The sequence below is a fragment of the Motacilla alba genome, chromosome 15, assembly GCF_015832195.1.
Source record: "Motacilla alba alba isolate MOTALB_02 chromosome 15, Motacilla_alba_V1.0_pri, whole genome shotgun sequence".
Taxonomy (NCBI): domain Eukaryota; kingdom Metazoa; phylum Chordata; class Aves; order Passeriformes; family Motacillidae; genus Motacilla; species Motacilla alba.
This window is the reverse complement of record NC_052030.1, coordinates 1,722,231-1,748,606: the sequence shown is the minus strand read 5'-3', so window position 1 is coordinate 1,748,606 and position 26,376 is coordinate 1,722,231. Positions and strand designations below refer to the sequence as shown.

The window sequence follows — 26,376 nt, the reverse complement described above, 5'->3', positions numbered from 1 at the left end:
CTGTCAATTCCCATTATTCCCAGACCCCTTGATGGTCCATTTAGACTTCCTGCAGGATTTACAATACCCCTTAAAAGCTCCATCCTCATCTTCCCTCCCACCGCATTTTTAATGCCTCCTAAAAAACCTCATTGAATTCCAAACTTGAAGCCCAGGAGGGTCCCTCTCCATGGGGTGGGGACACGGATGCCTGGACTTTAATTCAATTATCAGCAGTTCCACTGCACAGATGGGAAACGTCTCCATTTCCTAGGAAATGTGCCCCAAGATATCCTTAAAACCAAGGCCCATTAAGCACAGGAGCCATCTCACCTCCGAGGTGGGCTCCACTTCAATTTGAAGCAATGGGTTTCCTTCCAGGCTGTTAAAAGAATTATGGAATTAACACCATGGAAAAACACCGGGATCTGGGGAGCAGTGCCTCTTCCTGCCCCAGGGATAAAGGGATCAGGGAGGAGAAGGTGTCACTAACCCAGGGAAAGGGATAGATTTACCCCCCGCACTGACTCTGGCCACACTCGAGGCGTTTCAGGGATTTCTAAGATTTCTTTGCAACCAGCCCCAGCCAAAGCGGAAGTGCAGAAGGAAAGAAAAGGAGTTTTTCAATCAGTTTGGAGAAGTGGAGGGTTCAGAGATCCTCTCCCTGCAGTAAAGCACCCAAATCTGACTGGTTTTCCAGTTCTTTTCCTTCCCTGTTCACTCAGCACCTCCCACCCCCAGGTCCGTGATTGGGGTCTGCTGCTCCTGACAATTAATGGGGAATTAGGGAAAATCTGAATGAGGGATCAGCTGGAACAGCCCGGGTGGTTTCAAACATCATATAAATGTATTACAAATAGTTATTATTAATCACATAAATAACAAAATCCCTTCCCAGGGGAGTTAAGGTCCCCAGGCCGCTCGGACATGGTGATCCTGCAAGTCCTGTTCCATTCCACGGCCACTAAAGACTATGAATCCCAGGATCCTACAGAAAAGGAGCCAATCCTGGTATTTTGAACAGCTTGGGAAGCCCAAGTGGTGGCAAAACATCTCCATGGATGGGTGGTTTGCAGGAGCAGCTGCCTCCTCATCGCTATCCCAGGCCAAAATTCCTGTTCCCGAGGATCCAGAGATGTTAACCCAGCCAAGCCCAGGATTGCTCCCATGGGATGTTTTCAGTGGGGGAGAGCCAGAGAGAATCACAGATTTTGCATATTGAAAGCTGTTTCCTCCCAAAAATCTTATGTCTTGACCCTTCCTTTAAGCAGGGGGGGAAAGAAAAGGCTTTGGCTCCACCATTTTTCCATGAATTCCCATGGGACCATGGTTCCATCCTTTGCTCCACTGGATCCCCAGTGGAATTTGGAGAGTGTGGGCGAGCCAGCCACAAACCGGGGCCAGACCTGGTCCCTGAAACCCCTGGCTTGTGAAATCCTTCAAAAATGGCCTTTAGAGAAAGGATCAGGAGGGACACAGCTGTGGAATGATGCTGTGGGAGCAGCACGGGCTCCAGGACATCAAGGAATGATGGATTTGGGCTCGACCTGCTGGGCAGGGATGGTTCTGATACTGATTAGATGCTGCTTTTCCCAACTTTCAGCCTAAAGTTTATTGGCCTTGAAAATATTGGAAGTGGCAAAGATATGCTGGTTATCTGCTTTTAATTTAATTATAATTCAATTATAATTTAATTAATCCCTTGGGCTTGGGCTTTTTGGACTGAAATCCATCTTTTTTTTTTTCCTGCAGTGAAGAGCTGTGTGTTATAAATTAACCCCTTGCCCTCCTTCTCAACCTTCCAGAGCCCTGGGGTCTCACCAGGACCACCTGAGCCCCCAGCGCCAGGGGAGCACCCATGGGGGCCTGGAGGATTTGGGGTGCAGAGGGAGGGGGATGGGAAGGGGGGGTCACTCACATGGGGTTGGAGGTGACGGGGTGCAGGACGACTTGCGGGGCTCGGGTCGGCGTCTCAGGCACCACATCTGGGAACAAGAGAGAGGGGTCAGAGACCTCTGGGGGCACCCAGGGGAATTAAAGCCCACCCTGCACCCCCAGGTCCCATTTGGTGACACCCTGAGTGGGGCTGGGGGGCACTTAGGGCCACCCAACCTGGCAGCATCAATAGGCTTTGAGGAGAAATCCCACCCCAGCACGACCGCCCCGGCACAAATCCAGGGGTTTGGAGAGCTGGCCATGCACCCATCCCCACCAGGAGAAACCCCAGCATCCCAGGAAAAACTTCCAGAGAGCCTTACCTGGGAAAATGAACTGCTGCTTGTACTTGTAGTAATGGGAGGCTGGAAAAGAGGAACAAGGGTTCAAAATAAAAAGCTCAAAAAGTTCAAAAAAGCTCCAGCCTGCACCCAGCTCTTCACCAGGAAACCTCAGCCCCAGATGCGTGAACCCCTCCTGTGTGATCCCACCTCTCCCACTTCCATACCCCCATATGGAATACTCCATATCCCAAAACGGCACATAGGATGCCCAGGCCAAAAAATTACCACCTTTGCTGGATTATAACTTGATTTCTTCCCCCCCCATCTTCTCTTCTGCACCATTTGGAGAGCGTTGACGTCGTCCATGAAGTCACTGGTGGGGTTTGGACACCAGTTTGCCAGCAGGGTTAGAGCCCTGGCCCTCAGGTGGGATTTGGGAACCTCATGGCATCATGGAGACACCAAGTGATGGGTTTGGAACTGCTGCCCATTTGGACCACATTCCACCCTTTTTTCCCTCGCTTTGGAGCCATGTCCTTCCTGGAAGGAGTCCCAGGAGCCACTGTCCAAAGCCAGAGCTCGGAGAGGCTCCGGGTGTTGGGAACATCCACTGGCTCCCATCTCCAGCCCAAAGACTGATCTGATTCCATGGGCAGGCAGCTCATGGGTGGGAAGAACTCGGAGCAGCTGAGGCCACCAGAGGTTGGCAGCAGCTCAGAAGTCACCTTCTTATCTCCAAGGCCCCAAGGGCCATGGCTCAGCTTCCCCCCTCCAGCTTGGAGATCCCAAAGCCTGACCTCAGCCCTGCAGCAGGACCTGAGCCAACATCAAAGGAGCCTGGGAGATAATTCCAGCAGGAGAAGGTCACCGTGTCACCATTTCCAAGCTCAAATCCTAATCCCTGAGATGATCATCCTGATGGGATCAATTTCCCAGCTGGGAAGATGAAAGCAGGGTAAGTCCTGCTTTGGATCCCACTCTGCTCCTGACGGGAATAAAACAGGGAGCAAACACCCCCAGAGATGCCAGGGTCTGATCCTACCCTGCTCTGGCTCTGCCAGCTGGGAATGTGTTCCAAGTCCCCCAAAGGGGGGTGAAATCCATGAAATAATGTCCCAAAAACCCCACAGGGAGGTGTCTGCTGCAGAAGTGACCCACGATGGGGTTACCAGAGGCTGGATCCCCCAGAGCCAGGCAGGGTCCAGGGCTGGCCCAGCAGGCAGACTGGGATGCTGGGACACCAGGACACTTCAGCTCTGGAAGAACTCCTTGGGCTGGGTCACACCAGCACGGAACTCACGCCGTGCCCTCCCAGATCTTGGAGGCTCCAGGGCTGTGCCTGGTGAAATCCTGACCCTCTGGATGGGTCACACCATTCCTGGGAGTGAAGCTCAGGGCTTCCTCACACCATTCCAGGATCATGCCTGAATCCCAGGCACTCTGGGATGGCCACCTCTCTGGACACACGATGGGTGGATGATTGCTGGAGGGGTTTCCCAGCTTCTGGAAGAGTTTGTTGTTGCAGTGATGGATTCTGCCAGGAAACTTCCTCCTCATCTTCCTCCTCTTCCTCTCTCATTGAAGACTGCTCAAGATGGAGGCACCACCATGGAGACTGAAGATTCTGCCTGGCTCCTCTGGAGGAGCCATCCGGATCCTCCTTCCCACCACACCAGTTCATAAATCCTGGGATTTTGGGGGTGCAGGACCTCAACCTTCCGGCTGGTCCAACAAGGGGGTCATGGACCAAGCAGGGCCACCAGGACAGCCAGGAGTGCCTCAGCATCCCAGAGATCTCCTCTCCCCACCAGCTCTATTTCGGGAGCAGGTGGACACTGTTCCAGGAGTGACGCTGAGCCATTCCCTCCAGGAAGGGACCTTTCCTGGAGCAGCAGGACATCCCAAAGGAAGGCAGACAGGAGGAGCTTTTTGGGCCATCTTCCATAACTTCTGTGCCCGGCAGCCACCGCGACCTCCCTGCCTCTCCCAGCATCCCTGAAGAGATGGAGCTCCTGGAGCAGATGGATCCCAGGTCCAGATTCCATGGGACAAGCCACATCAGACATCCCCAGAGGCATCTGTCACCCCACACATACTGCCAACCTGTTGGGGACCCATCACCTCACAAACATCTCAGGGTCACCCCAATTTGCCCTCAAAGAGGGGTCAGCCCCTGGTTTCTGTTTGCGCCTGAGGCGAAATGCCTGGAAATCCATGGAAAAATGGAAAATCCATGCCTGGAAAGGCTTTGTAGCCTCAAGAGCAGCAGAAGCTGGGCTGGCTCCAACCCTGGAGGATTCCAAGACTGGATCAAGCCTTGGGCTTGAATTATCCAAAACTCATCTTTTCTCCTCATTTCTACTTCCACCTTCTCCCCACGCCGGCGCAAACCCAGGAAGGGAATTAGGGGGAACTATCCCACATCCCAAGGACACCGAGGGCACGAGTCCCCCTCAGGGGGCAGGGGGGGACACGGGGAGGGGGTGGCAGTACCTGGCAGGTTGAACTGCTTCTGCTGGCGCGGGCACTGCGGGGACGGGTGCAGCGGGGAGGGCGGCGTGGCGCTGGGGGGCAGCGGCGGCGCCGGCGAGGACGGCGTGGACGACGTGGTGGACGAGGGGTTGCTGCTGGAATCTGGCTGGTAGGGCACCGGAATGTGGTCCTGAGGGACACGGGGAAGGAGGGAAAGGAGAGGAGGTGGTGAGAGCAGCGCTGGTCGGTGCCACCCCAGCTGACAAAACACATTGTGGCATTCACGTCCTCTGAAAAATCCCTTCCCAGGATTTTTCTCCTGAGAAGCTGAGAAACCCCAGAGAAAAGGAAAACAATTCTTATCTCATTTGCTTCTCCTGTGTTGTGCTCATGTGGAATGTGTTTGGGGGTTGTTTACCCACAGGTGATTGTTTCACTGGATTCTGCTGGGAGTTGTTTTCACTCATTGGCCAATCAGGGCCAAGCTGTGTTGGGGCTCTGGAAAGAGTCACGAGTTTTCATGATTAACTTTTAGCCTTCTGTAAGTATCCTGTCTGTATTCTTTAGTATAGTTTAGTATTCTTTAATATAATATAGTACCATAAAGCAATAACTGAGCCTTCTGAGAACATGGAGTCAGATCCATCATTCCTGCCTTCGTCAGGGCACCCCGCAAATACAATACGACATCATCCCACCCGTTCTGCCAGAAGTGCTGGAAAACACCCAGAGCTCTTCCTAAAGCTGGTTGTATTCCCCAAGGCCATTTCCCACCATAAATTGGCTCCTTTTCCACCCTCACCCCCGGCTGAGGGTGCCACAAATCTCCTGGCTCTGCACAGCCACCAAAGCCAGAATCGGGGCCACCGCCTTGGGGCTCGATCCTTGGGGACAGCAGGGTCCTGGAAGTCCCTGCTGAGCTCCTCGGAGCCAAAGCCCAGGGCCCTGCAGGGAGCAGAGGGATCAGGAAGGAGCAGCCAATGCATCCCAAGATGTTCCTCAGCATTCCTTGACTTCCCAGACAAGGCCATCGATTTTGGGTGCACACTGGGGCGGGCGGGAAGGGACCACTGAGAGCCAAGAGGCAGGAAAACCTGCTTGGATATCTTCGATCCCAAAAGGAAAATCGAGGCCAGAATTTGCCCCCTTGCTGCCCAGCTTGGAGCCACTGAGCAGGGGCTGAGCAGTGCTGAACATTCCCATCCCTACAGAATTCCCCTCCACAGTTAAAAATCTGCACGAGCCTTCCCCAGCAGGTAATTCTGTCCTAATTAATTAATTCTTAAATGAGCTGGGCTTTCCAGGAACACCAAATTGGTCATAATTCCATGCTCAATAATCTTGGTCAGGTAAATTCTTCTTTAAGCAACCAGTGAAGGTCAAAACAATTAGATTTCACAGGAGGCTGGAATTAGAGGAATTGAAGGTCTCTTCCAACCCCGGCCACTCCCTGATTTTATTCAGGATACCTTTAAAGAAACGCTTTTAGAGATACCAGAGTAAGAAGGGGGCCCTGCTGAAATAAGGATATCTACAGGGGAAATTTCAACCTGAATGGGAGTGCTCACGACAAAAGCACCACCCCAAAACATCAAAACCAGAGCAGATCCACACACCAAGAAATTCCTAAAAAGATTAAGGTTTAAAATCAGTCTCCAGGAGCATCTTGGTACCCAGACTTTCCCCAGAGCCAGAAGATGCTGAGGGCTGGAGGAGCTCAGCCAGGCTTCGGGAATTCGGGGTTTTGTTGCTCCATTCCCCACCAGGTCAGTGATATCCCTCTCTCCGAGCACTTCCAGCCTGCCAAGCCCTCACCCTGCCCTTCCTCCAAGGAATTTTCCACTGGAGGCCAAGAGGCTTTAAATTCCATCAGAAGCAGCCCTGTGATGGGTTTATTGTATCAAGGCAGAGCAGGAGTGAGCCAGGTGCTCTGCCAGGTCTGGCTTGAGCAGCTCCGCCAGGGACAATCTAATTCCAGGCTGGTTTTATTTGCAACAATAAATTTGTTATTTATTGAAGCCTCCACTGGGAGCAGAGACCTCAAACCACCCCAAATTCAGCTTGGACCTGGAGGCTCAGAGGCCACAACGGAGCGGGACTGGGACAGCAGGATCCAGGCTGTTCTGGAAGCGCCGATCCCGTTTGATTTTTAAAAGAAATAACTTCATTGGATACATATCCAGGGCAGGGAATGGAGCTGGGAAGGGGCTGGAGCCCCAGGAGGGGCTGAGGGAGCTGGGAAGGGGCTCAGCCTGGAGAAAAGGAGGCTCAGGGGAGCCCTTGTGGCTCTGCACAGCTCCTGACAGGAGGGGACAGCCGGGGGAGTCGGGCTCTGCTCCAGGGAACAGAGACAGGAGGAGAGGGAACGGCCTCAGGCTGGGCCAGGGCAGGCCCAGGGCGGATTTTGGGATAATTCCTCCTGGAAAGGGTGGTCAGGCCCTGGCACAGCTGCCCAGGGCAGGGGTAGAGTCATTCAGCAGCCATGTGGATGTGGCACTTGGGGACATGGGACACTGGTGGCCTTGGCAGTGCAGGGGGAGCAATCAAACTCAATTTTCTTATAAGATCTTTTCCAGCCAGAAGAATTCCAAAGGTGTGGATTGCAAAGAATGCAAAGCTGTGGATGTCTGGGTGCAGGGGGTCCTGTCCCCGTGCAGGGTGGGGACACGGGGGGCCCAGGGCTCACCTTGTTGAGTTTGTTGGTTTTGGGGAGCGTTTGGCTGACGTGCAGGTCCGAATACCGCGGGGGCTTCCTCAGGGGGTTGTTGATGTCGCAGGGCACCGACTCTGTCCGGACTAACCTCGCTGCACTCACAAGGGAGAGAGGGAAAAGGGGGTGGAGAGGAGGAGGAGAGAGAGGGAGGGACATCAAAGCTCAGCGGGAGCGCTTGGGTCACCCCGTGCTTGCAGACCGCTCTCCAAAGCGATTCCCGCGGCACTTCCAGCCTCGGATGGCAGCTGAACTTCGGGATCCTCCTGCACCCCGGCCACAGCCAACCCCCCCGGGGTGTGAGGCGGCAATGTGGGGGGTCCAGCAGCTGCCACGGCCCCTCCGTGAGCCGGGGCTCAGCCAGCGCAATCCTGCTCCTTGCTGGAGCGTTTTGGGGTGAAGGGAAGGAGCCGGCTCAGGACACTCTCAGCAGGGAGATTTTTGGGGGGTAAAGCCAGCCTGGAGGTTGGGGGGGTTCAGGAACGGTTTGACTCCAAGATAATGGATTTAAGAGCTGGGTTTGGGATGTTTTTGGGGGGTGGGGAGGTATTTCAGTGATGCTGAGGCCACCCCAAAGTCATGCTGCTCCTAAAACACACAGCGGGCAGCTCTGGCATCATCACAGCCCTAAATCCCAACTCCTGCCCATCCCAGGAGCCCGGCTGCCCCTTCCCTGCCTCCCGGGCAGGGTTTGAGCAGCTCCGAGCCTGACGAGGGGGGTCTTCAACCGCTTCCACCCAAATTTGCTGCAAGCGAGGGCGTGGGGTGGGATGGGGGCTGTAAAATTGCCCCCTCTGAGGCGCCACCAGCACAATCGTTTTCCCCGGGATTAAAGCAAGGAGCGGGTTTGGGGGGATCTTTAACACAAAGGAACAGCTTTAAGAGCTCAAAATTCAAGGCAAGAGCGATTGGAAGCGTTTCCCTCAGGCAGTCGCGGTCCTCTGGCCAGCAAGGGAGCCAAAATCTGGAAGAAAAGAGGTGGGAAGCGCCGCCCCGCCGTCCTGCTGCAAGGTCCTGCCTGTCTCCGTGTGGATTTTAGGCCGGGCTCTCCCGCAGGAGAGCGGGATAAGGCAGCTCCAAAAAGCACCACGAGCATCCGCAGGGCCACGGCCGCGTCCCCGGCGCGGGGACCCCGCATGCACCGGGGGGTTCGGGGTCCCACATCCGCCCTGAGCTCTCGACAGAAGCAAAAGGCGAAAACCTGGTTGGACTTACCCCGTGCGGTGGGGAATCTGAAAAGAAAAGGAGGCAGGGGGAGGGTGGGTGGAAGTGGTTTGCAATGCAAATCTGCCTCGCCCCGACCGGCTCGTCTCCCTACAAGCGGAAAAAACGGTGGGTAACATTTCCCCGGGGCGCCCAAGCGGTTCGGGAGCCTCCGTCCCGCCGGGGACCCCGCCTGGGTCCGGCTCCCGAACCCCCCGGGGGGCTTTCGAAAGTTTTACCCGCTGGCAACATCCCCGGAGGCTCGGAGCGGGGAGCGGGGGGCCTCACCTCCGCGGTGGATGATCAGCAGGTGACACGGGGGGGCCTCTTTGGTGCATTTGTTGTGGCACTTGAGCCTGGCAGGGGACAGAGAGAAAGGAGTGAGAAGGGAACATTGATGGATGGAGGGACAGGATAAGGGGGAGCTTCTTCCCGCTGCCAGAGGGCAGGGATGGATGGGATACTGGGAATTGGGAATTGTTCCCTGGCAGGGAGGTTGAGGCTGGGGCTGCCCCTGGATCCCTGGCAGTGCCCAAGGCCAGGCTGGACGAGGCCTGGGATAGTGGAAGGTGTCCCTGCCCACGGCAGGGGTGGAATGGGATGGGCTTTAAGGTCCCTTCCCATCCAGGCCATTCTGGGATCCTGTGATGGGGTTTTTTTCCTGCTTTTCCCCTTGGGAAGGTGACTGGCTGCGAGGCTTTGGTCCCTCAGTCTGCGTGAGCCCTCCAGGCTCCCTGCTTCCCATCATCCCAAGCAGCAGGCTCAGGGACGGGGAACAGTGTGGGATGCACATCCCGGACAATCAGGAGGGGCTGACTGGCAGGACACAGGGGCTGCACACCCCTGGAAAACGCCTCCATCCCAATGGAGCAGCACAGAAATTCCCAAACCTGGAGGCTCTGCCCCGCTACCCCTTTCTGGGCCAGCCAGACTTGAGGACGCCCCAAATTGTCACTTCTGCCAGAGCTGGCTGCAGTAAAAGCAGCAGAGTCCTGCACTGGGGGGAAGGGTGTACTGGAAGGTGGGACAGGATGAGCTTTAGGGTCCCTTCCAGCCCAAACCATTCCGTGGTTCCATGAAATCCCCGTTCCCACCATCCTGCTGCTGGATGCTTAACCAAATTCAGGAGCAGCAGAGGGGGAAAAGTGGCTGCCCTGGTCCCTGATGTGTCCCTGCCATTGTGCCCTCCTCTCCTGGCTTTATTAAGGACATTTAGCCAAAACCCAGAGAGGATTTACAGCCTCTGGATATTCTGCAGAGCTTTTCCCGGTTTTTTTCCAAAGCCAAAGCAGGAGTCTGGAGGGCTTCACCCCCGGGTCATGCATATAGACATAGGCAGACTCCCAAATCCTTCCCATTCCTCCTTAATTAAGGATGGAAACGCATCCCCAGCTCACGCTCTGCCGGGCCGGCAGAGAGCCATGGGGGAAAAGGGAAAAAGGAGGAAAGGATTTATCAAAACAAGGGGAAATGATGGGGGAAAAAAAAAAAAAGAACGGCAGCTTCAAGTCAATGAGCTGGGTAATGAAAATTCAGGAGCTGCCCGTGTTAGCTTTTATTACAAAGCTGTTCCTAGAGGGAAAGGCAGGAATTAATTCGGTATTTGAGGCTTGGGGGGTTTGGGGTCCGGTTGTTTGTTTTACCTGTTGGTTCCCCTCTGCTTTCTGGGGAAAGCAGCGCCGGGGCAAGGCTGGAAAAAACCTAAATGCCTTGTGTTCACTTCCAACTTTTGACTGCCAGGAAATGGATTTGTTCTTTTCTGTAGGATTACAGGGAGCGGGATTTGCACAGCCAGAGCCACAGCATCCCTGATCCTGGTCAGGGATGCCTCCTCCAGCACGGAGAGCTGGCAGGAAAAGCCTCCAGTTCCTTGAGCATGGATACAACGGGAATCACCCCTTTAAAATCCCTGTATTTGATAACATCCCTTCCCGAAAAGCCCCACCAGCTGCGGAATAACCGAGGCTTCTCGGCAGGTTTAAATCCCAATTTACCAACTCATCAGCGCTTAATCAGCGGCAGCAGCGGTCGTTCCCGCTCCGTTACCCGCAGACAATCGCACATCCCCAGCTCCCGGCCCCAGGAAAGGCAATCCCGGCCCCAGCAGCAGCAGCTTCCCCAAGGGTCTGTCCAGGGCCGGGCTGTGGCGGATTTGGAGCAGCTGGAGCAGCCCCAGGCTCTGCCTCGCTGTTCTCCCGCTCCTGTCCCGTTCCATCCCCTCTCCTTTGCACCATGGCGTAACTGATTCGGCTCCTCGGGACCCTGCCGGGACGCAGAGGCGCCCAAAACTCGGCAGAAACGGACGCTACAGCCCAAAACTGTGGGCAAAACCCACTTGATGCCCAGAGCTATCCCTGTCTGGTCCGGCACATCCATCCCCCATGTCCTGCAGATAATTCCGCCGGGAATCTCCATAACGTGGGATCTAAAGCCAGGCTTGGGGAAGGGGGACTGTCAGGATCTGACTCAGAGCTCTGGAGCGAGCAGAGCCGAGGTCTGGCGGGCACATCCTCCCCGAGGAGCCTGATCCCATCCCAGCCACCAGCCCAGCCCTGCTTCGGGGTGTTATTCACCCAATTCCACAGCTCGTTAACGCTTCCTGTGAGGGTGAGCTGGCGGGAGCCTGGCTGGTCTCTCCCTGCCCGAAGCCCTGCTCGGCTCCCCCGGCAAAACCCCGCTTATCCCCTCGCGGGTTTCAGGAGTGACACGAACAGCTCCGGCACGGCGCCATACTTGCAGTTTTTGCATTTTAAGCCGAACAACATTCCCTTCCCGCAGACGGTGCAGGTCTGAGACATCCAGTACTTGGTGGAAAACCTGCGGAGAGAAACACAGAGAGGAAGAGCTGAAGCCTCACTCATCCCCTGAGCCCTGCCTCATCCTCTCTCTGCTGCCCTCAAATTCCGCTGCAGGTGTTGAGGAATTTTTCTAGGGATGCCAAAACACAACCCCGAGCCTTCCTTTGGTTCTGGAAGCTTGTTCCAAAGGGAATCCAACCCCAGCTCCCCGTGATTCCCACCGCAGACACCCCCCAAAATCCCTGCCTGCCCTGGGGACCAGTGTTTGCAGCCCCTCGGGAAGCAGCTTCCCATCAAACAGCAGCACTCTTCCCGGTGCTCTTCCCTCTTCAGGGAGATACGGAAGGGTTAGAATCCAGAGACGGGGAATTTGCTGAAGGCTGGCAAGGTCACAGATAACACACAGATCTGTTGATAGCAGCTCGAGCCTTATCTAAACCAGATCTGAACTGAAATGGAATTGAAATGGGCTTGGAGGACAGCACAGCCCAGCACGGGAAGGAGAGGGAACGTCTCCAGTCTCTGTGTCCTGGAGCAGAGACGGGAAGGGAGATGCCCATCCCTCATCCCCCAGCCACGGGGAGGGGCCCACCTGTGTTTTATGGAGTTTCCTAAATCCCGCCGAGGGATCTGCGGGGACCAGCGAGGCACTGACAGCGTATCTGCAGGGAGAGACCAGGAAAACCAGCACTGGTAACTGCATCGAGAGCTGGGGCCCAGGTTTTTGGGAAGGGGAGCAAAGGATGTGCACAAAAATTGGGGTTTTCCTGCTATTTCCCCCTGGAATGCCTCTCTGAGCTCCCTACTGGAAAGCAGGAGAGCTCTGGGATTTGTGGGGCTGTGGAAATCGGGGTGTCCTGTCCCAGATCCCATCACCCAGTTTGGAGCGGGGAGACGAGAGGGTGCACCCATGTGCAGGCAGGGCAGGATTGCACAACTTTGGGAATCACATCAGGATGAAAGGGAAAATAAAGCTGGAGCAGCCTAACTGTCAGTTTTTAACAAGACATCACGGCTTGAGGTGGCAGCTGAGGAAAAGCTGAGTGCCAGCCACTCCAAAGGTGATTCCATTCCTGTTGCAGGGGAAAAACAGAGTTAAAAGCAGCCCCGGTGCTCTCCCTCCAAGGGAAAAGGACAAAGGGGGAAGTTCTCTGGCAGCGCTGGAGCAGGAAGGCGATCAGGAGCATGGCCATGCTTGGATTCCACACCCTCCTTCAGCCTCGGCAAGGGTGGAAAAGCTGCTCCTCCTCCTCCTCTTCCTGCTCCTCCCGGCCCCGGGAAAGGTCCTGCCCCGCAGGATGCTCAGCCCCGGGAGCGGATCCATGCCGGGATCCAAAGGCTGGATTTTCACTCGGGGATTTGAGAGGTTTCCCGGGCACCAGCGGTGGCTCCCGGCTGTTTGCTCAGAGTGCCAGCAAATCCCTGGCTAAACAGGCGCTGGATATTAGCCCAGGGAGCGGGGAGAGCCGCTGTTTGCTTTAATATCCCATTTTAATATAGCGGCAGGCACGGGGCTCTAATTGCGCTCGGCGGCTGAAGGTTACATTTACATCCCTCTCCCCGGGCTGGAAATCCTGGGAGCAGCCCGAGCTGATCCTGCTCCAGTACCTCCGAGCAGCAGCAGCTCTGGATCCTTCTCTTCTTCTGGTCATTCCTCAGGCAGAGGCAGCGATTGAGATGTCAGAGCCACACAAGCATGGAATGGTTTGGGTGGGAAGGGACATTAAAATCGTCTCATTCCCATGGGCAGGGACACCTCCCACTGTCCCAGGTGCTCCCAGCCCTGTCCAGCCTGGCCTTGGGCACTGCCAGGGATCCAGGGGCAGCCCCAGCTGCTCTGGGCACCCTGTGCCAGGGCCTGCCCACCCTGCCAGGGAACAATTCCTAATTCCCAATATCCCATCTATCCCTGCCCTCTGGCAGTGGAAGCCATTCCCTGTGTCCTGGCTCTATCCACCCGTGTGAAAAGTCACTCCCCAGTTTTTATAATCTCCCTTCAAAGCCAAGGAGGGGAGATATGTCCCCAGCACCACATTGCTGCTATTTTTGATATTTTCTCACCAGTCTTTGTGACAACTCACCGCGGGCTGCTGGACCAGCATCCCTCCGCTGTCTCCACATCCACAACCTCACAGGGGTGGGAATTTGGTCCACAAATCCCAGAGGTGAGTGACCCCTCCATGCCCAGCCTCACGCCTTCCCCCTCACTAATGCTGTCAGAAAACTGAGTTGTCATCACCCCCCCTCCAACGCCGCTGCCTGAAGAGCCAAACACCCCGGCCAGAGCAGCTCTTCTCCCGGAATTAAATTACAACCTCCGCCTTATCAGCCACAATTTATTCCCACTAACTTTCGGCTGGCCTCAATTAAATCCTGCCAGCCCGGCGAGGGGGAGAGGGGATGGAGGCAACGGCGGCCGCTGAGCCTTTTAATTACTTTCTAAATGTGCTCGCTGCACAAATGTATTGAAGTGTAGCGGGGATTTTGACCTCGTAACATAAATGAGCCCGACGTGACTCACAGCTAATTACCTTCATTAGCGGCAGCGAGCCACGTAGGATCGCGGCGTTTAACAATAGAGCCGCTGTTGGCAGGAGGGAAAAGCAGCGGAGCGGGGCAGGAGGGCAGGGAGAGGCACCGGGGATCAGCCCCGAGGGCTCGGGGGCTCTGGAGTTAATTGGGGAGTCTCCCCTCCACCCGGATTCCTCGCAGTGTTAACTCGGGGGGATGCGCAGGGGGAGATGCAGCAGCCTCCCCCCAGCACGCGTGGAGCATTCTCATTGAAAACCCCCCACATTACCATAATTAGCGCTAATTACGAGGGGGAAACCCCCCATGAGCAGGTCTTGGTTCAGGGTGGGACGCTCGGGCTCTGTCGTGGGGACCTTGTGATGAGAAGAGGCCGCGGGACCGGCTGATCCTCGCACGCTTTGAAGCGTGGCTGCGGCTCCCTCTCCCCCATCCTCCCTCTCTCCCTCCCTCTCTCCCTGTTCCCTCCCTCCGCCCGCTCCAGCGCCCGGGAGCTGCCCCCGTGCCAGTCATTATTTCAAACCTTTATCACCAGCAGCCTCCTGCCTGCCTCAAAAATCCGAATTCTCCCGGCCATAATTCCTCTCACCCAATTCCCCCCGCCGCCCTCTCCCGCTCCGAGCTGGCACTTCATTGGGCACAAGCGGAATTTCGCAGGGTGGCACCCCCTGAGCAGCCCCATGGAGACTTCCCCCGGTCAGCCACCCCATCCCTGCCTCCCGAGGGGCTCCCAGAAGCCAAACCCCGCTCCCCGATGTGGCGGCACTGCCCAGGGACAGCCCAGCCGCGGTGCCGGGCAATGCCACCCTCCTGCCGACACCCCCGTGTTTTCCTCCGCCGCCCCAGCAAAGGTCAGGGCTCCTGCTCCGCGCGGCACAGCTCATCCCAAAATCAACACCCCGCAGCTTGATGGGATCAGCTGTGCCAGCAGCACAGCCGGGAAGGGGAAAACCGACCGGGCGACGGGTGACAGCCACCTCCGGCGCGTCCCTGACAGGCGACACGGCACAAGAGCCCTGCCACCCCGCTCCCCGGCGGTGACAGGCAGCTGTGACAGCCAGCGCCGCTCCTGAGTGGCATCCGCGCGCCTCGGAGGTGACGGGGACACGGCGGTGCTGCCGCGGCCGTGACGCCCCCGCTGCCCCCGCTGTGAATTCCGGCTGGGTCCCAGCTGGGCTGCCTGGGCACGGCCTGCGTGGAGAAAAGCACCCGAGCCTCCCTATTTCCTTATTTTGGGGTTGCACCCTCCTTGGGGTGGGCGGTGATGCCCTCAGAGAGCCACAAACCCTCTCCAAGGACACCCGGAGCATCTTCCAGGGGTGGCAGCGGTGCTGAACCCCAGGGATGGGGGCTGTTCTGCCACAAATGTCCCTTCCTCATCTCGTGGCCCCTGTCTGGATGGCAGAGAGCTGGTGGGAGCGTGTTATCCATCACGGAGACAGCTGGATAAACAAACCCTCCTTCTCCTGCTGTGTGGAAAATGGATTTGTGGAGTGGTCAGGAAAGACCATAATCCAACACTACTACAGCAAACATGTCCCCATTATGGATGGGACAGAGAAAATCGATGGAAGTGGACTTGGTAAGAATCCCAGGATGAGCCACTGCAAAGCCAAGAAATGGCCAGGAGGCTTTGCACTTATCCTAAACAATCCCAAATGTCACCAAAATGCTCCCAAAGTGGATGGGTCCCATGGAGAGATTGAGACACTGGGGTGGAGCCTCTTCCCAAAAGAGTTCAACAGCAGAAGAAATCCAGGATCAGGAGTATCTCCACCACCAGGCAAAAATCCCAGTCCAGAGACAAATCAAAATGTCCATGGAATGGTTTGGGTGGGAAAGAATCCTAAAGATGATCCAGTGCCACCCCTGCCATGGCAGGGACACCTCCCACTGTCCCGGGCTGCTCCCAGCCCCAATGTCCAGCCTGGCCTTGGGCACTGCCAGGGATCCAGGGGCAGCCCCAGCTGCTCTGGGCACCCTGTGCCAGCTGCAGGGACAGAGTTCCAGTGTCTCATCCTGTGGCAGCTCCAGGGACACTGTCCCAGTGTCTCCCCAGCACCCTGGCTTTGCTTCCCGTGCGCTCCCAGCTGGGAGCCAAGCGCCCCAGGGAGAGGCTCTGCAGCAAAGTCCCTTCATGAGACACCTCCGGCCCTGCTCGTGCTGCTCTTAGGGCCAAAATAGGATGGGAGAGATCCCAGAGCAGCTGCTCCAGCAGCTTTCCACCCCAGGACAGAAATCCATGCAGGATTCAAGGTACAAAGGCAGTCACCTGCTCCCTCCAGTAGTGCACGTGGCAGATATTCCACAGGGAATTTGGGAAGTGCCCTGTAGGGGGTTGGAATGGGATGGCCTTTAAGGTCCCTTCCCACCCTGTGGATCACAGCCAGGTCCAGTGGGTGGAAGGGATGACCCAGGATGGATCCAGCAGGATGAAACCAAAGCTGAGCCAGAGCAGAGGGGATCACCTGAAGCAGGAGCTGCCCCCAGGGCATCTCTCCAGCGAGGAAAGAGTCCCCTTCCAACCCGGGCAGTTCCCCTTTCCAACGTGACGATCCCATTTACCCAGCTCAAATGCCACGTTCAGCTGGCCTAAAGCCTGCCATGGGGATTCCCCCCCAGTTCCCAGCCTTGCAGGCTCAGTTAGGCTTCTCCAGACAAAGCTGTGCCCTCCGACTCCGCTGCCAAGGGTGGGAAACCCTCCGGAGCCTCGCTGCCAGCTGTGGCCAGATGTGGCTGCAGGAGCTGCCAGCTGTGCTGCCAGCACAGCTGGGCAGTGCTCCTGCCACGGCTCATGCAGGGCAGGGCAGGGAGGAGGAACCACTGCTGGTCCCCAAGATAGGAGGTTCCCTTTGGGAAGTGCCCTCCTGGAGGTGGATGGGGCTGGGACAGCGTTAGGGAGAAGTGTCCCCCACAAAGCCACCCCAGCACTGGCAATGGGGGCACCACGGAGAGGGGGCATGGAGGGCACTGGCTACTTCCCCATGTCACCTTCAACACCACTGTCATGTCCTTGGGTCCAGCCTGGTGCTTTCCAAAGGAAAAGCTGGATTTAGGGCTGTGGGACTCCCACCCCGACCCTGTCCACCAAACCTACCTGAGGTCAGCCCTCCAGGGGCTCTTCCAGGAGCTGGGGGGGCTCAAGGAGCCCTGGTGGCATCTCAGCACTTGTCACTTGGCCATCCCTGGCGGGGATCCCGCTCATGCTCAACACCTCAAACTGCAAATTCCTCACTCACAAAGCCAAGGGGAAGAGGCAGGACCGGGATTCAGGAGAATCCCCCCAGAGACATGGCTGGAGCAGCAGCACAGGGGGTGTGATGGAGGTGTCACACAGGACTGGGCAGGGAGGGGACATCCCTGGAGACCACGTGAACCCAATTATTCTACAGCGTCTGAGGGGCAGCTCAGGTCTCTGCGCCCTGTGACAGTGAGAGGGAACGGCTGGAGCTGTGCTGGGAGGTTTGGGTGGAGCTCAGGGCAAGGTTCTTCCCCCAGAGGGTGCTGGCACTGCCCAGGCTCCCCAGGGAATGGGCACGGCCCCGAGGCTGCCAGAGCTCCAGGAGCCTTTGGCCAGCGCTGCCAGGGATGCCCAGGGTGGGGTTGTTGGGGGTCTGGGCAGGGACAGGGGCTGGATCAGTGATCCCTGAGGATCAACTCGGGATATTCCATGATCCTGTGATTCCCCTGGCCAGATTTACTGGAGGAAGAGGCTCCTTCGGCAGCTCTCTCCAGCCCTCTGTGAAAATCCATTCCCATCAGGACAAAGGGATGTTAACAATCAGAGGGAAGCATCCAAACCCTCTCCTGACCCAGGGCAGGGATGACTCAGATGGGAACGTGCTCCTGCCAGGAGCAGCAAGGCTGCGGAAAAGAAATCATGGAGAGACAGCCAGGGAGGGACAGGGCCTCACTGGGCTCCCCTCACCCATCTCCAGCTGACAACAACAACGATTTTTGTGTTTCCGTGCTTAGGGAAGTAATTCCACAGCAATGCAGAGCATCTGGGTGCTGCTGTGCTGCTCCCACAGGAGGAAAAGGGAAGAGGGATTTTTAGAAAAAAACATAGGGATGGGATATTGTGGAGAGCTCAGCTGTTGAACCACCACAAGGATGGGGACAGGGAATCCTTGGGATGCAGGGAGGGCTTGGAGCAACCTGCTGTAGTGGGAGGTGTCCCTGCCCATGGAAGTGGATGAGCTTCGAGCTCCCTTCCAGCCCGAATCATCCCATGATTCTGCTCCCTACAAACAAACATCTGCCCTGCTTGGCGTAACTCCCACACGGATGTTGATCCTGCACGGACCAAACAGTGAGGAAGAGGTTTTACAGTGACTTCTGTGAGCCAGAGAGGAGTTTGATCAGAGCATCCGTGTTTGCCCCGAAAGAATTTCCTAACAAGGTCGTTGACATAGAAACCAAGAAAGAGAGAAGGATAAATAAGAGAAACCTGCAACTGCCCATTCCAATGAGCACTTTGTTTGTCTCTCCTGACCGACGAGTGAAGTGTGGACTTAGGAGCTTTCTAAGAATGTATAAAAAGCGTGCGTGCTGTAATAAAGACAGGCCGAAGCTTTCTGCAAATGGAGTGTGTTGCTTCGTATTGTCTCCATCTCAGCTACGACAGAACAGCTCCACTGATGCAGGGATCAACCAGCTGGGGAAACCCAGCTCCCACCCAGCCCAGAAAACATTCCCAGCAGCCAGGGAAGTCGGAGGGAAATGAGAGGAGACACCTCTCCGGCAGCGTTAGTCACTTGCCAGCCCATCACTTCCCATCGCGCCGTGCTGCGGCGGTGCCACGCTCCAGCAGGATGTCACAGCACGGCACACAGCCCAGCACCGAGGCAAAGCTAATCCAAGGAGACACTCGGGGGGGGCTGGGAATGGGGTTTGGTCCGTGGTTCCTGCTCTGTCGGTCTGGGCTGCGATCTGAGCACAGACAATTCCATGTGGGAAACAGCAGGGCAGAAATCCCCCTCGCCCCAGGCGAACCCGGAGTCGGGCGTTGGATATCTCTGGGAATGGCATCGTGTGCCTGCAGAGCTCCTGCCAGGTGCCACTGTCCCCAGAGCCAAGGGGACAGGAGGAAGAGGACAGCAGGACTGGCTGGATGAGCCCTCAGTGATCCCAGGCTGCCCGGGAAGGGAAGGGAAGGGAAGGGAAGGGAAGGGAAGGGAAGGGAAGGGAAGGGAAGGGAAGGGAAGGGAAGGGAAGGGAAGGGAACTGGCTGCAAGCCCTTCTTTGGCTGCAAAACCTTCTCCATCCTGCTTCTTGAGCAGGAGGAATGAATGGAAGACTTCAAAACAAGCCAAGAAGACATTTCCAGACAGGAAACAAGGGGAAAATCCAGGGAAGGGAGCATGACAGAAACCCAGCCTGGATGTGGAGTTGGAGGAAGTTTTAGCTGAGGAACAAGAGGCAAAGGGAACTTGGCTGGGAATCACTCCCAGCAGCTGCCATGGGCCAAGAGCCACGCCTGGCTTGGAAAAGTCTCAATCCCTGTGGAATTAATCCCAGCATTGGTCTGGGACCAGGGAATGAGGGTCAGGCTGCTCCTCCCAGACCTGGGTGAGCTCAAGGGGCCAAACCCACCCAGTGAGTGCCACCACCAGCATCTCCTGGGAGAGGACAAAGCCCTGTCAGGTGGGATCAGGGCTGGCTGCTGGGATCAACTCCACGGGGTTTGCACCAGGACTGGCTTCCCAAAACTCCACATCAGCCCCACCTCCAGCAAGCAGGAGAGGTTTAAACACAGAGGTGAAACCACAAAGGTTTACAGAGCAGCCCTCAAAAAAGTCACTTTTAGGTGACATCCAGGCAGTGCCACCAACCCAGACAGCACAGAAACCTCGTGGCCTTCCCAAAAAACCAGAAATAATCAAGTTTTTGGGGCTACCTTTGCCCAGAAGCACCCACAGATCTCTAAACACCAACATGAGGCACCTCCACGAGGGCTGGGCTCATTCCACAACGCTCAACCAACGTCCTGCAAACCACTGACTCCAAAACTGCCCAGTCCCATCCTCTGCTTGGCATGTCCCACCCCCGGGAGAGGGATCCGGGGGGCCACGGGCACTCACTTGCTGAGAAGGTGGCTTCGGTGTGCACGGGCGGGGTGGAGGGCAGGAAGGGCGGGTAGCCCACGAAGAAGGAGCGCAGGGAGCGCTCGGAGAGGAGAGGGGAGCGCTGGGCCGGGATGTTCTCACAGCTCCCCACGCTGTTGTGGATCTTGAGGTTCAGGGGCTTGTTCTTCTTCTTGACCCTGGGAGGGAAAAGAGGAGAAAGGAGGGAAAAGTGAAGGGAAAGGAGTTGGGGACGGGCTGGTGGCACCGTGGGATGGGGGTGCTGCTTCATCCTCTCCCATGTGATAATTAATGCAACTTCCCTGTGAGAGTTCCCAATCCCTCCCCGCCATCAAACAGAGGCAATTTTCACTAGGGAACATTCCAGAGCTTTTCCTCTTGAGAACCTGGGAGAAAAAAAATCATTGGGTCCAAAAGCTGGTCAGCCTCAGCCTTGCTGACCTTGTCAAATCCCCTGAATGGTCACATTTAATGTCACTGCATCAAATAAAGGGCCCAGGCAAGGGTGGGCTGCAGAGGGGAATGTGAGGGACCCCGAGAGATTCCCAGGAATCAGCTTGTCGAGGCACAGGGCCGGGGTGTGGACAACCCAAAACACCGGGAGTAGTTCCTCAGAAATGAAATTCTGCAGAATTTCTCCCTCCTGCCCCATTTCTCCATGCTGGGACAAGGCCCGGTGTTGTTCTGCTGGCTCAGATGGTCCCAAAGCTGCGGCAGACCGGAAGGATTTGGGATGCAGAGTGACACTGGTGGCTCAGATGGGCCGGGCTGCAGGATCCTGGCACTCGGAGCCGCTGCGGCTCATCCGCTCCCGCTCCGGCTGCCACGGAGTGAGGAGCAGAGAGAGCCCAGGGAAAGGCAGGATCAGCTCAGCCCGCTGGAGATCTGCAGCACTGGGGACGGAGATCCTTCGAGAGCATCCTGGCAGTGCAACACCTCAAGGATTCCTGGAATGTTCCATCCATAATCCCTGCATCCCAACTGGAGCACTGCATCCAGCTCTGTGTCCCAGCACAGCAGGGACCTGGAGCTGCTGAAGCCAGTCCAGAGGAGGCACCAGAGATGCTCCAAGGGCTGGAGCCAGGCTGGGAGAGCTGGGGGTGCTCCCCTGGAGAGGAGAAGGCTCCAGGGAGAGCTCAGAGCCCCTGCCAGGGCCTGAAGGGGCTCCAGGAGAGCTGGAGAGGGACTGGGGACAAGGCATGGAGGGACAGGACACAGGGAATGGCTCCCACTGCCAGAGGGCAGGGATGGATGGGATATTGGGAATTGGGAATTGTTCCCTGGCAGGGTGGGCAGGCCCTGGAGCTGAGCATGTCCCACCACTCCCAGCAGAGCCTGGGGGCATCTGGCCCTGCCAGGCGATAGGAAATGGCCTCTTAATGAAGAAAATTAAACCACCCTCTAATAAGTTAATTATTTCCTCACACAGGAAAGCTGCTGCTGTGTTTAGGGTGGCTGCAAGGACCCCTTTGGGTGTGCTGGGCTCAGGATGGGGTAGATGGTTCCAGGCAGGTCCAGCCGAGCAGCTCTCCTGGCTTGGAACTGCTTGGGGTCAGCCCCAAAGGAGTCATGGAATGGGCTGGGTGGGAAGGAACATTAGAGCTCATTAAAGGACACGGGTAGGGACACTTCCCACTGTCCCAGGCTGCTCCAAACCCTGTCCAGCCTGGCCTTGGGCACTGCCAGGGATCCAGGGGCAGCCCCAGCTGCTCTGGGCACCCTGTGCCAGGGCCTGCCCACACTGCCAGGGAACAATTTCTTTCCAAAATCCCATCTAACCCTGCCTGGTGGCCCCAAATCCAGTCCTTCCCCTCCACTGCTGCTCTTCAATCCCAACCCCACCACGGGGTCTCCACCAAAAGTCCCAGTGCTGCTCCCCTGGCATGGCCCCAGACCCCCTGAGCTCAACCTCGGCCCAAAGCCCTTCCTGAAAGGCAGTGATTAAGCACTAATCTCATTTTTTTTCCACCCATAAATCAGTTCCAGACCAAATATTTACTGCGAGCATCATTTCCTCGCCAAGCAGAGCTGCTGACAGCTCTCATTATTAGGAGGGATGAGTGATTTTGGACAGAGAGGGATTTTTTTTTTCCTCTCTCTGTTTCTTCAGGAGAAGAAAAACCAATGAAGAATAATAAACACCAGGAACCAACAGGGTGACTGGGCTGGCTGCCCATCGCCCCATGGCTTTGATCCCTACCCTGAGGGAAGGGGGCGAGGACAGAAAGCAGCAGGAGCATCCTCACGCATGGAAAACCCCCTGGCACAGGGGGCTCACAGGGACAGGGGATCCTGTCCCCTGGCTTGGGGACAAGGAGTGCCTGAGGGACATGGAGCAAATCCTGTTTGGGGGTTCTTGGGCAAAAAAGGATCAAAACCCATCCTTGGGGCAGGGCTGGAGAGTGAGGCCAGTCATGGGCACCTCGTAAAGGACTTCTTGCCATGAGGGGTCATCCATCCATCCATCCATCCATCCATCCATCATCCATCCATCCATCATCCATCCATCATCCATCCATCATCCATCATCCATCATCCATCCATCATCCATCATCCATCCATCCATCCATCATCCATCCATCCATCCATCCATCATCCATCCATCATCCATCATCCATCCATCCATCCATCCATCCCATCATCATCCATCCATCCATCATCCATCCATCCATCATCCATCCATCATCCATCCATCCATCCATCCATCATCCATCATCCATCCATCCATCCATCCATCATCCATCATCCATCCATCCATCCATCATCCATCCATCCATCATCCATCCATCCATCCATCCATCATCCATCCATCCATCCATCATCCATCATCCATCATCCATCATCCATCCATCCATCATCCATCCATCCATCCATCCATCATCCATCCCATCATCCATCATCCATCCATCATCCATCCATCATCCATCCATCCATCCATCCATCCATCCATCATCCATCCATCATCCATCCATCCATCCATCCATCCATCCATCCATCCATCCATCCATCATCCATCCATCATCCATCCATCATCCATCCATCCATCATCCATCCATCATCCATCCATCCATCATCCATCCATCCATCCATCCATCCATCCATCCATCCATCCATCATCCATCCATCATCCATCCATCATCCATCCATCATCCATCCATCCATCCATCCATCCATCCATCCATCATCCATCATCCATCCATCCATCATTCCATCCATCATCCATCATCCATCCATCCATCCATCCATCCATCCATCCATCCATCCATCCATCCATCCATCCATCATCCATCCATCATCCATCCATCATCCATCATCCATCCATCATCCATCCATCATCCATCCATCCATCCATCCATCCATCCATCCATCCATCCATCATCCATCCATCCATCATCCATCCATCAATCCATCATCCATCCATCATCCATCATCCATCCATCCCATCATCCATCTATCCATCATCCATCATCCATCCATCATCCATCATCCATCCATCCATCCATCCATCCATCCATCCATCCATCATCCATCCATCCCATCATCCATCATCCATCCATCATCCATCCATCCATCCATCCATCCATCCATCCATCCATCCATCATCCATCATCCATCATCATCCATCATCCATCCATCATCCATCATCCATCATCCATCCATCCATCCATCATCCCATCATCCATCATCCATCCATCATCCATCCATCCATCATCCATCCATCCATCCATCATCATCCATCATCCATCCATCCATCCATCATCCATCCATGCATCCATCATCCATCATCCATCATCATCCATCATCCATCCATCATCCATCATCCATCATCCATCATCCATCCATCATCCATCATCCCATCCATCATCCATCATCCATCCATCATCCATCATCCATCCATCCATCCATCCATCATCCATCATCCATCCATCATCCATCCATCCATCCATCCATCCATCATCCATCATCCATCCATCATCCATCCATCCATCCATCCATCCATCCATCATCCATCCATCCATCATCCATCCATCCATCATCCATCCATCATCCATCATCAATCCATCCATCCATCCATCATCCATCATCCATCATCCATCCACCATCCATCATCCATCCTTTCTCCTACACAGGTTGGAATGAGATGATCTCCAAGGTCCTTCCCAGCCCAAACCATTCCATGATTCCACAGATAGTGACAGGACAAAGGGAAATGGCTTCAAACTAAAAGAGGGGAGGTTTAGATGGGATTTTGGGATGGAATTCCTCCCCGGGAGGCTGGTGATGCCCTGGCACAGGGTGCCCAGAGCAGCTGGGGCTGCCCCTGGATCCCCGGCAGTGCCCAAGGCAAACTTTTCCATCCTCCTTTCGTTTACCCAAAGTGGGGAAAAACCTGCTGGAAATGCATCTTTGTCCTCCCAGCCTAAATTCCCCATCCCAGGCGGAACCCCATTCCCTGTGCCAGGCTCCCAGTTCTGCGAGGACAGCAGAGGCAAAAAAGGGGAATTAAAAAACAAAGCAAAACAAAACAAAATTATACAAAACAAAACAAAACAAAAAAAACAATCAAAAAACCAAAACAAAACATAAAACCAAACAAAACCCAAACAAAAAAACCCCAAGGGTTAAAGTCTGCCTAATTTCGATTTTCCATAGGGATAATGCCCAAGACAGCCCTGCTTCGGGAAAGGGAGGCAGGATTATGGAGCAGATATTTTTTTTATTTTGCCCCCAAAGGGTGTGAGGGAGCAGAGAGAGCCACACCTGGTCCATCCTGAGGCTTGGAGCCCCCTAAAATCTGGGAGATGCCCACAGCACCCTCCAGGGATGGCAGGAAAATGCCACCACGGGCCAAGGGCACCTGTCCTGCCAGACTCGGAGCAGATCCCGAAATCTGGACATCCCCACTATTTTATTTTTTTTTGCCACTCTCCACGGTTGTCGCACCCTCTTCTCTGCTCCAGGAGGCTCCAAAGCCGGGTATTCCCGGAATTCTACCCCTCGCTGCAGGTCCCCAGCAGCACATCGGGATCAGCCCCTGCTCCACGCAGCCCTCGGCTTCCCAAACCCTTCCCAAAATCCCGCATCTCAGCCCTTGGCACATCGTGAGCACCCCCAGCATCCTGCTCTCCTTCACCTCTCACCACCCGCTAACCCTCTGCAGACCCGAATTCCTCATTTTCCTCCTTTTTCCCGCGCATCCCTCGGTCGGGAGAGCCCAAACCAACCGCCAGGGCAGAGCTCGTGGAGCATCGGGGCCAATTCCTGCCTCGGGATGCTCGGGAAAATCAGAGCCGGGAGAGATTCCTCCTCAGAAAGGTGAACGGCAACGACTGGGGCCGTAATTTCATGCAGGAATTTGCTAAATACATAATGATGGATTTAAAAAGATGAACATGGGGAATAGAAAAAAATAATAATAAAAAAAAAAAAAAGCCGAGCGAGTTTGAAGCGTTTAATGCAAATGCCTTCAGGTGTCAATCCCGCCTGAATGGCTCATCCCCGCCTGCTCGGGGGGATCAGTCCAACGCTTATCACCGGCTTGGGGGGGAACAGAGGGTTCCAGAGGCGCTGGAAAACAGGAGCGGACACCGGGACAAAGGGCCCGTCACCGCCTCCAGGAGCCGGCAGGGACTGACAGCCTGCGCTGCGGGGAGGAAGGGCACGTTTGGTGCGGGACTGCCACAGAAAGGAGCCCGGGGAGGTTTTGCCCCGCTGGGATGTCCCGGGCTGGTTTGGGGCTGGAAGAGCAGGATGTGCTGGGAGAAGCTGGAATGGGAGGATGGGCACAGTGGGATCCGTGTGTCACAGAGAGCAGAACCCCAGTGCTCAGAGGGCTGTGGTGCTCCTGGGATATGGCTGGTCCCAAAAAGCATCCCAAAGGGAACACCCCAGTCAGCTCCTGGCAGGGTTCACCTCGATCCCAACTCCCAGAAAACCCAGACATCGAGTCACTGTTCACAGGGCTGTGATACTCCTGGGATATGGCTCATCCCAAAGGGGACACCCCAACAATTCCTCAGCTCTGGCAGCACTAATCCTCCATTCCCAACTCTTAAAAAACCCGGAAATCGAGTAAGTAGCAACCTGCTCTGCAGGCATTTGTTGTCACTCCCATTCTTATTGCCATTTAAAAGAATTAAAACGGGTTTAATTTAAAATTGAGCCACAAGGCAGGAGCTGCCCCTGCGGCCCCGGAGCCAGGTGATGTTTTATTCACCACTTCGCTCCTCGTCGGCACACACCAATTTCCACACAAGCTCTTAAAGGAAGGGAAATAGAGTGGCAGGGAAAAAAAAAAGTAAAAATCCTCTCATCGGTATTTCAGCTGCAAAGGATTAAAGATCGCTGCTGCTGGCCGGGAGAGCGTGGCCCCGGCCGGG

At 55.7% G+C, this 26,376-nt stretch overlaps 1 protein-coding gene across 1 annotated transcript in view; it reads right to left on the bottom strand.

The window, feature by feature from the left end:
* Positions 1 to 26,376, bottom strand: part of KSR2 (kinase suppressor of ras 2) — a 66,245-nt gene that overhangs the window by 28,398 nt on the left and 11,471 nt on the right. Inside the window, exons 3-12 of the mRNA XM_038152864.1 lie at positions 19,994 to 20,175; positions 11,974 to 12,043; positions 11,317 to 11,400; positions 8,872 to 8,939; positions 8,596 to 8,694; positions 7,357 to 7,475; positions 4,692 to 4,860; positions 2,238 to 2,279; positions 1,898 to 1,964; positions 313 to 361 (exon numbers count right to left, since the gene is read on the bottom strand). Coding sequence (XP_038008792.1) covers positions 313 to 361; positions 1,898 to 1,964; positions 2,238 to 2,279; positions 4,692 to 4,860; positions 7,357 to 7,475; positions 8,596 to 8,694; positions 8,872 to 8,939; positions 11,317 to 11,400; positions 11,974 to 12,043; positions 19,994 to 20,175 — 949 coding nt within the window. The remainder of the gene's footprint in view (positions 1 to 312; positions 362 to 1,897; positions 1,965 to 2,237; positions 2,280 to 4,691; positions 4,861 to 7,356; positions 7,476 to 8,595; positions 8,695 to 8,871; positions 8,940 to 11,316; positions 11,401 to 11,973; positions 12,044 to 19,993; positions 20,176 to 26,376) is intronic.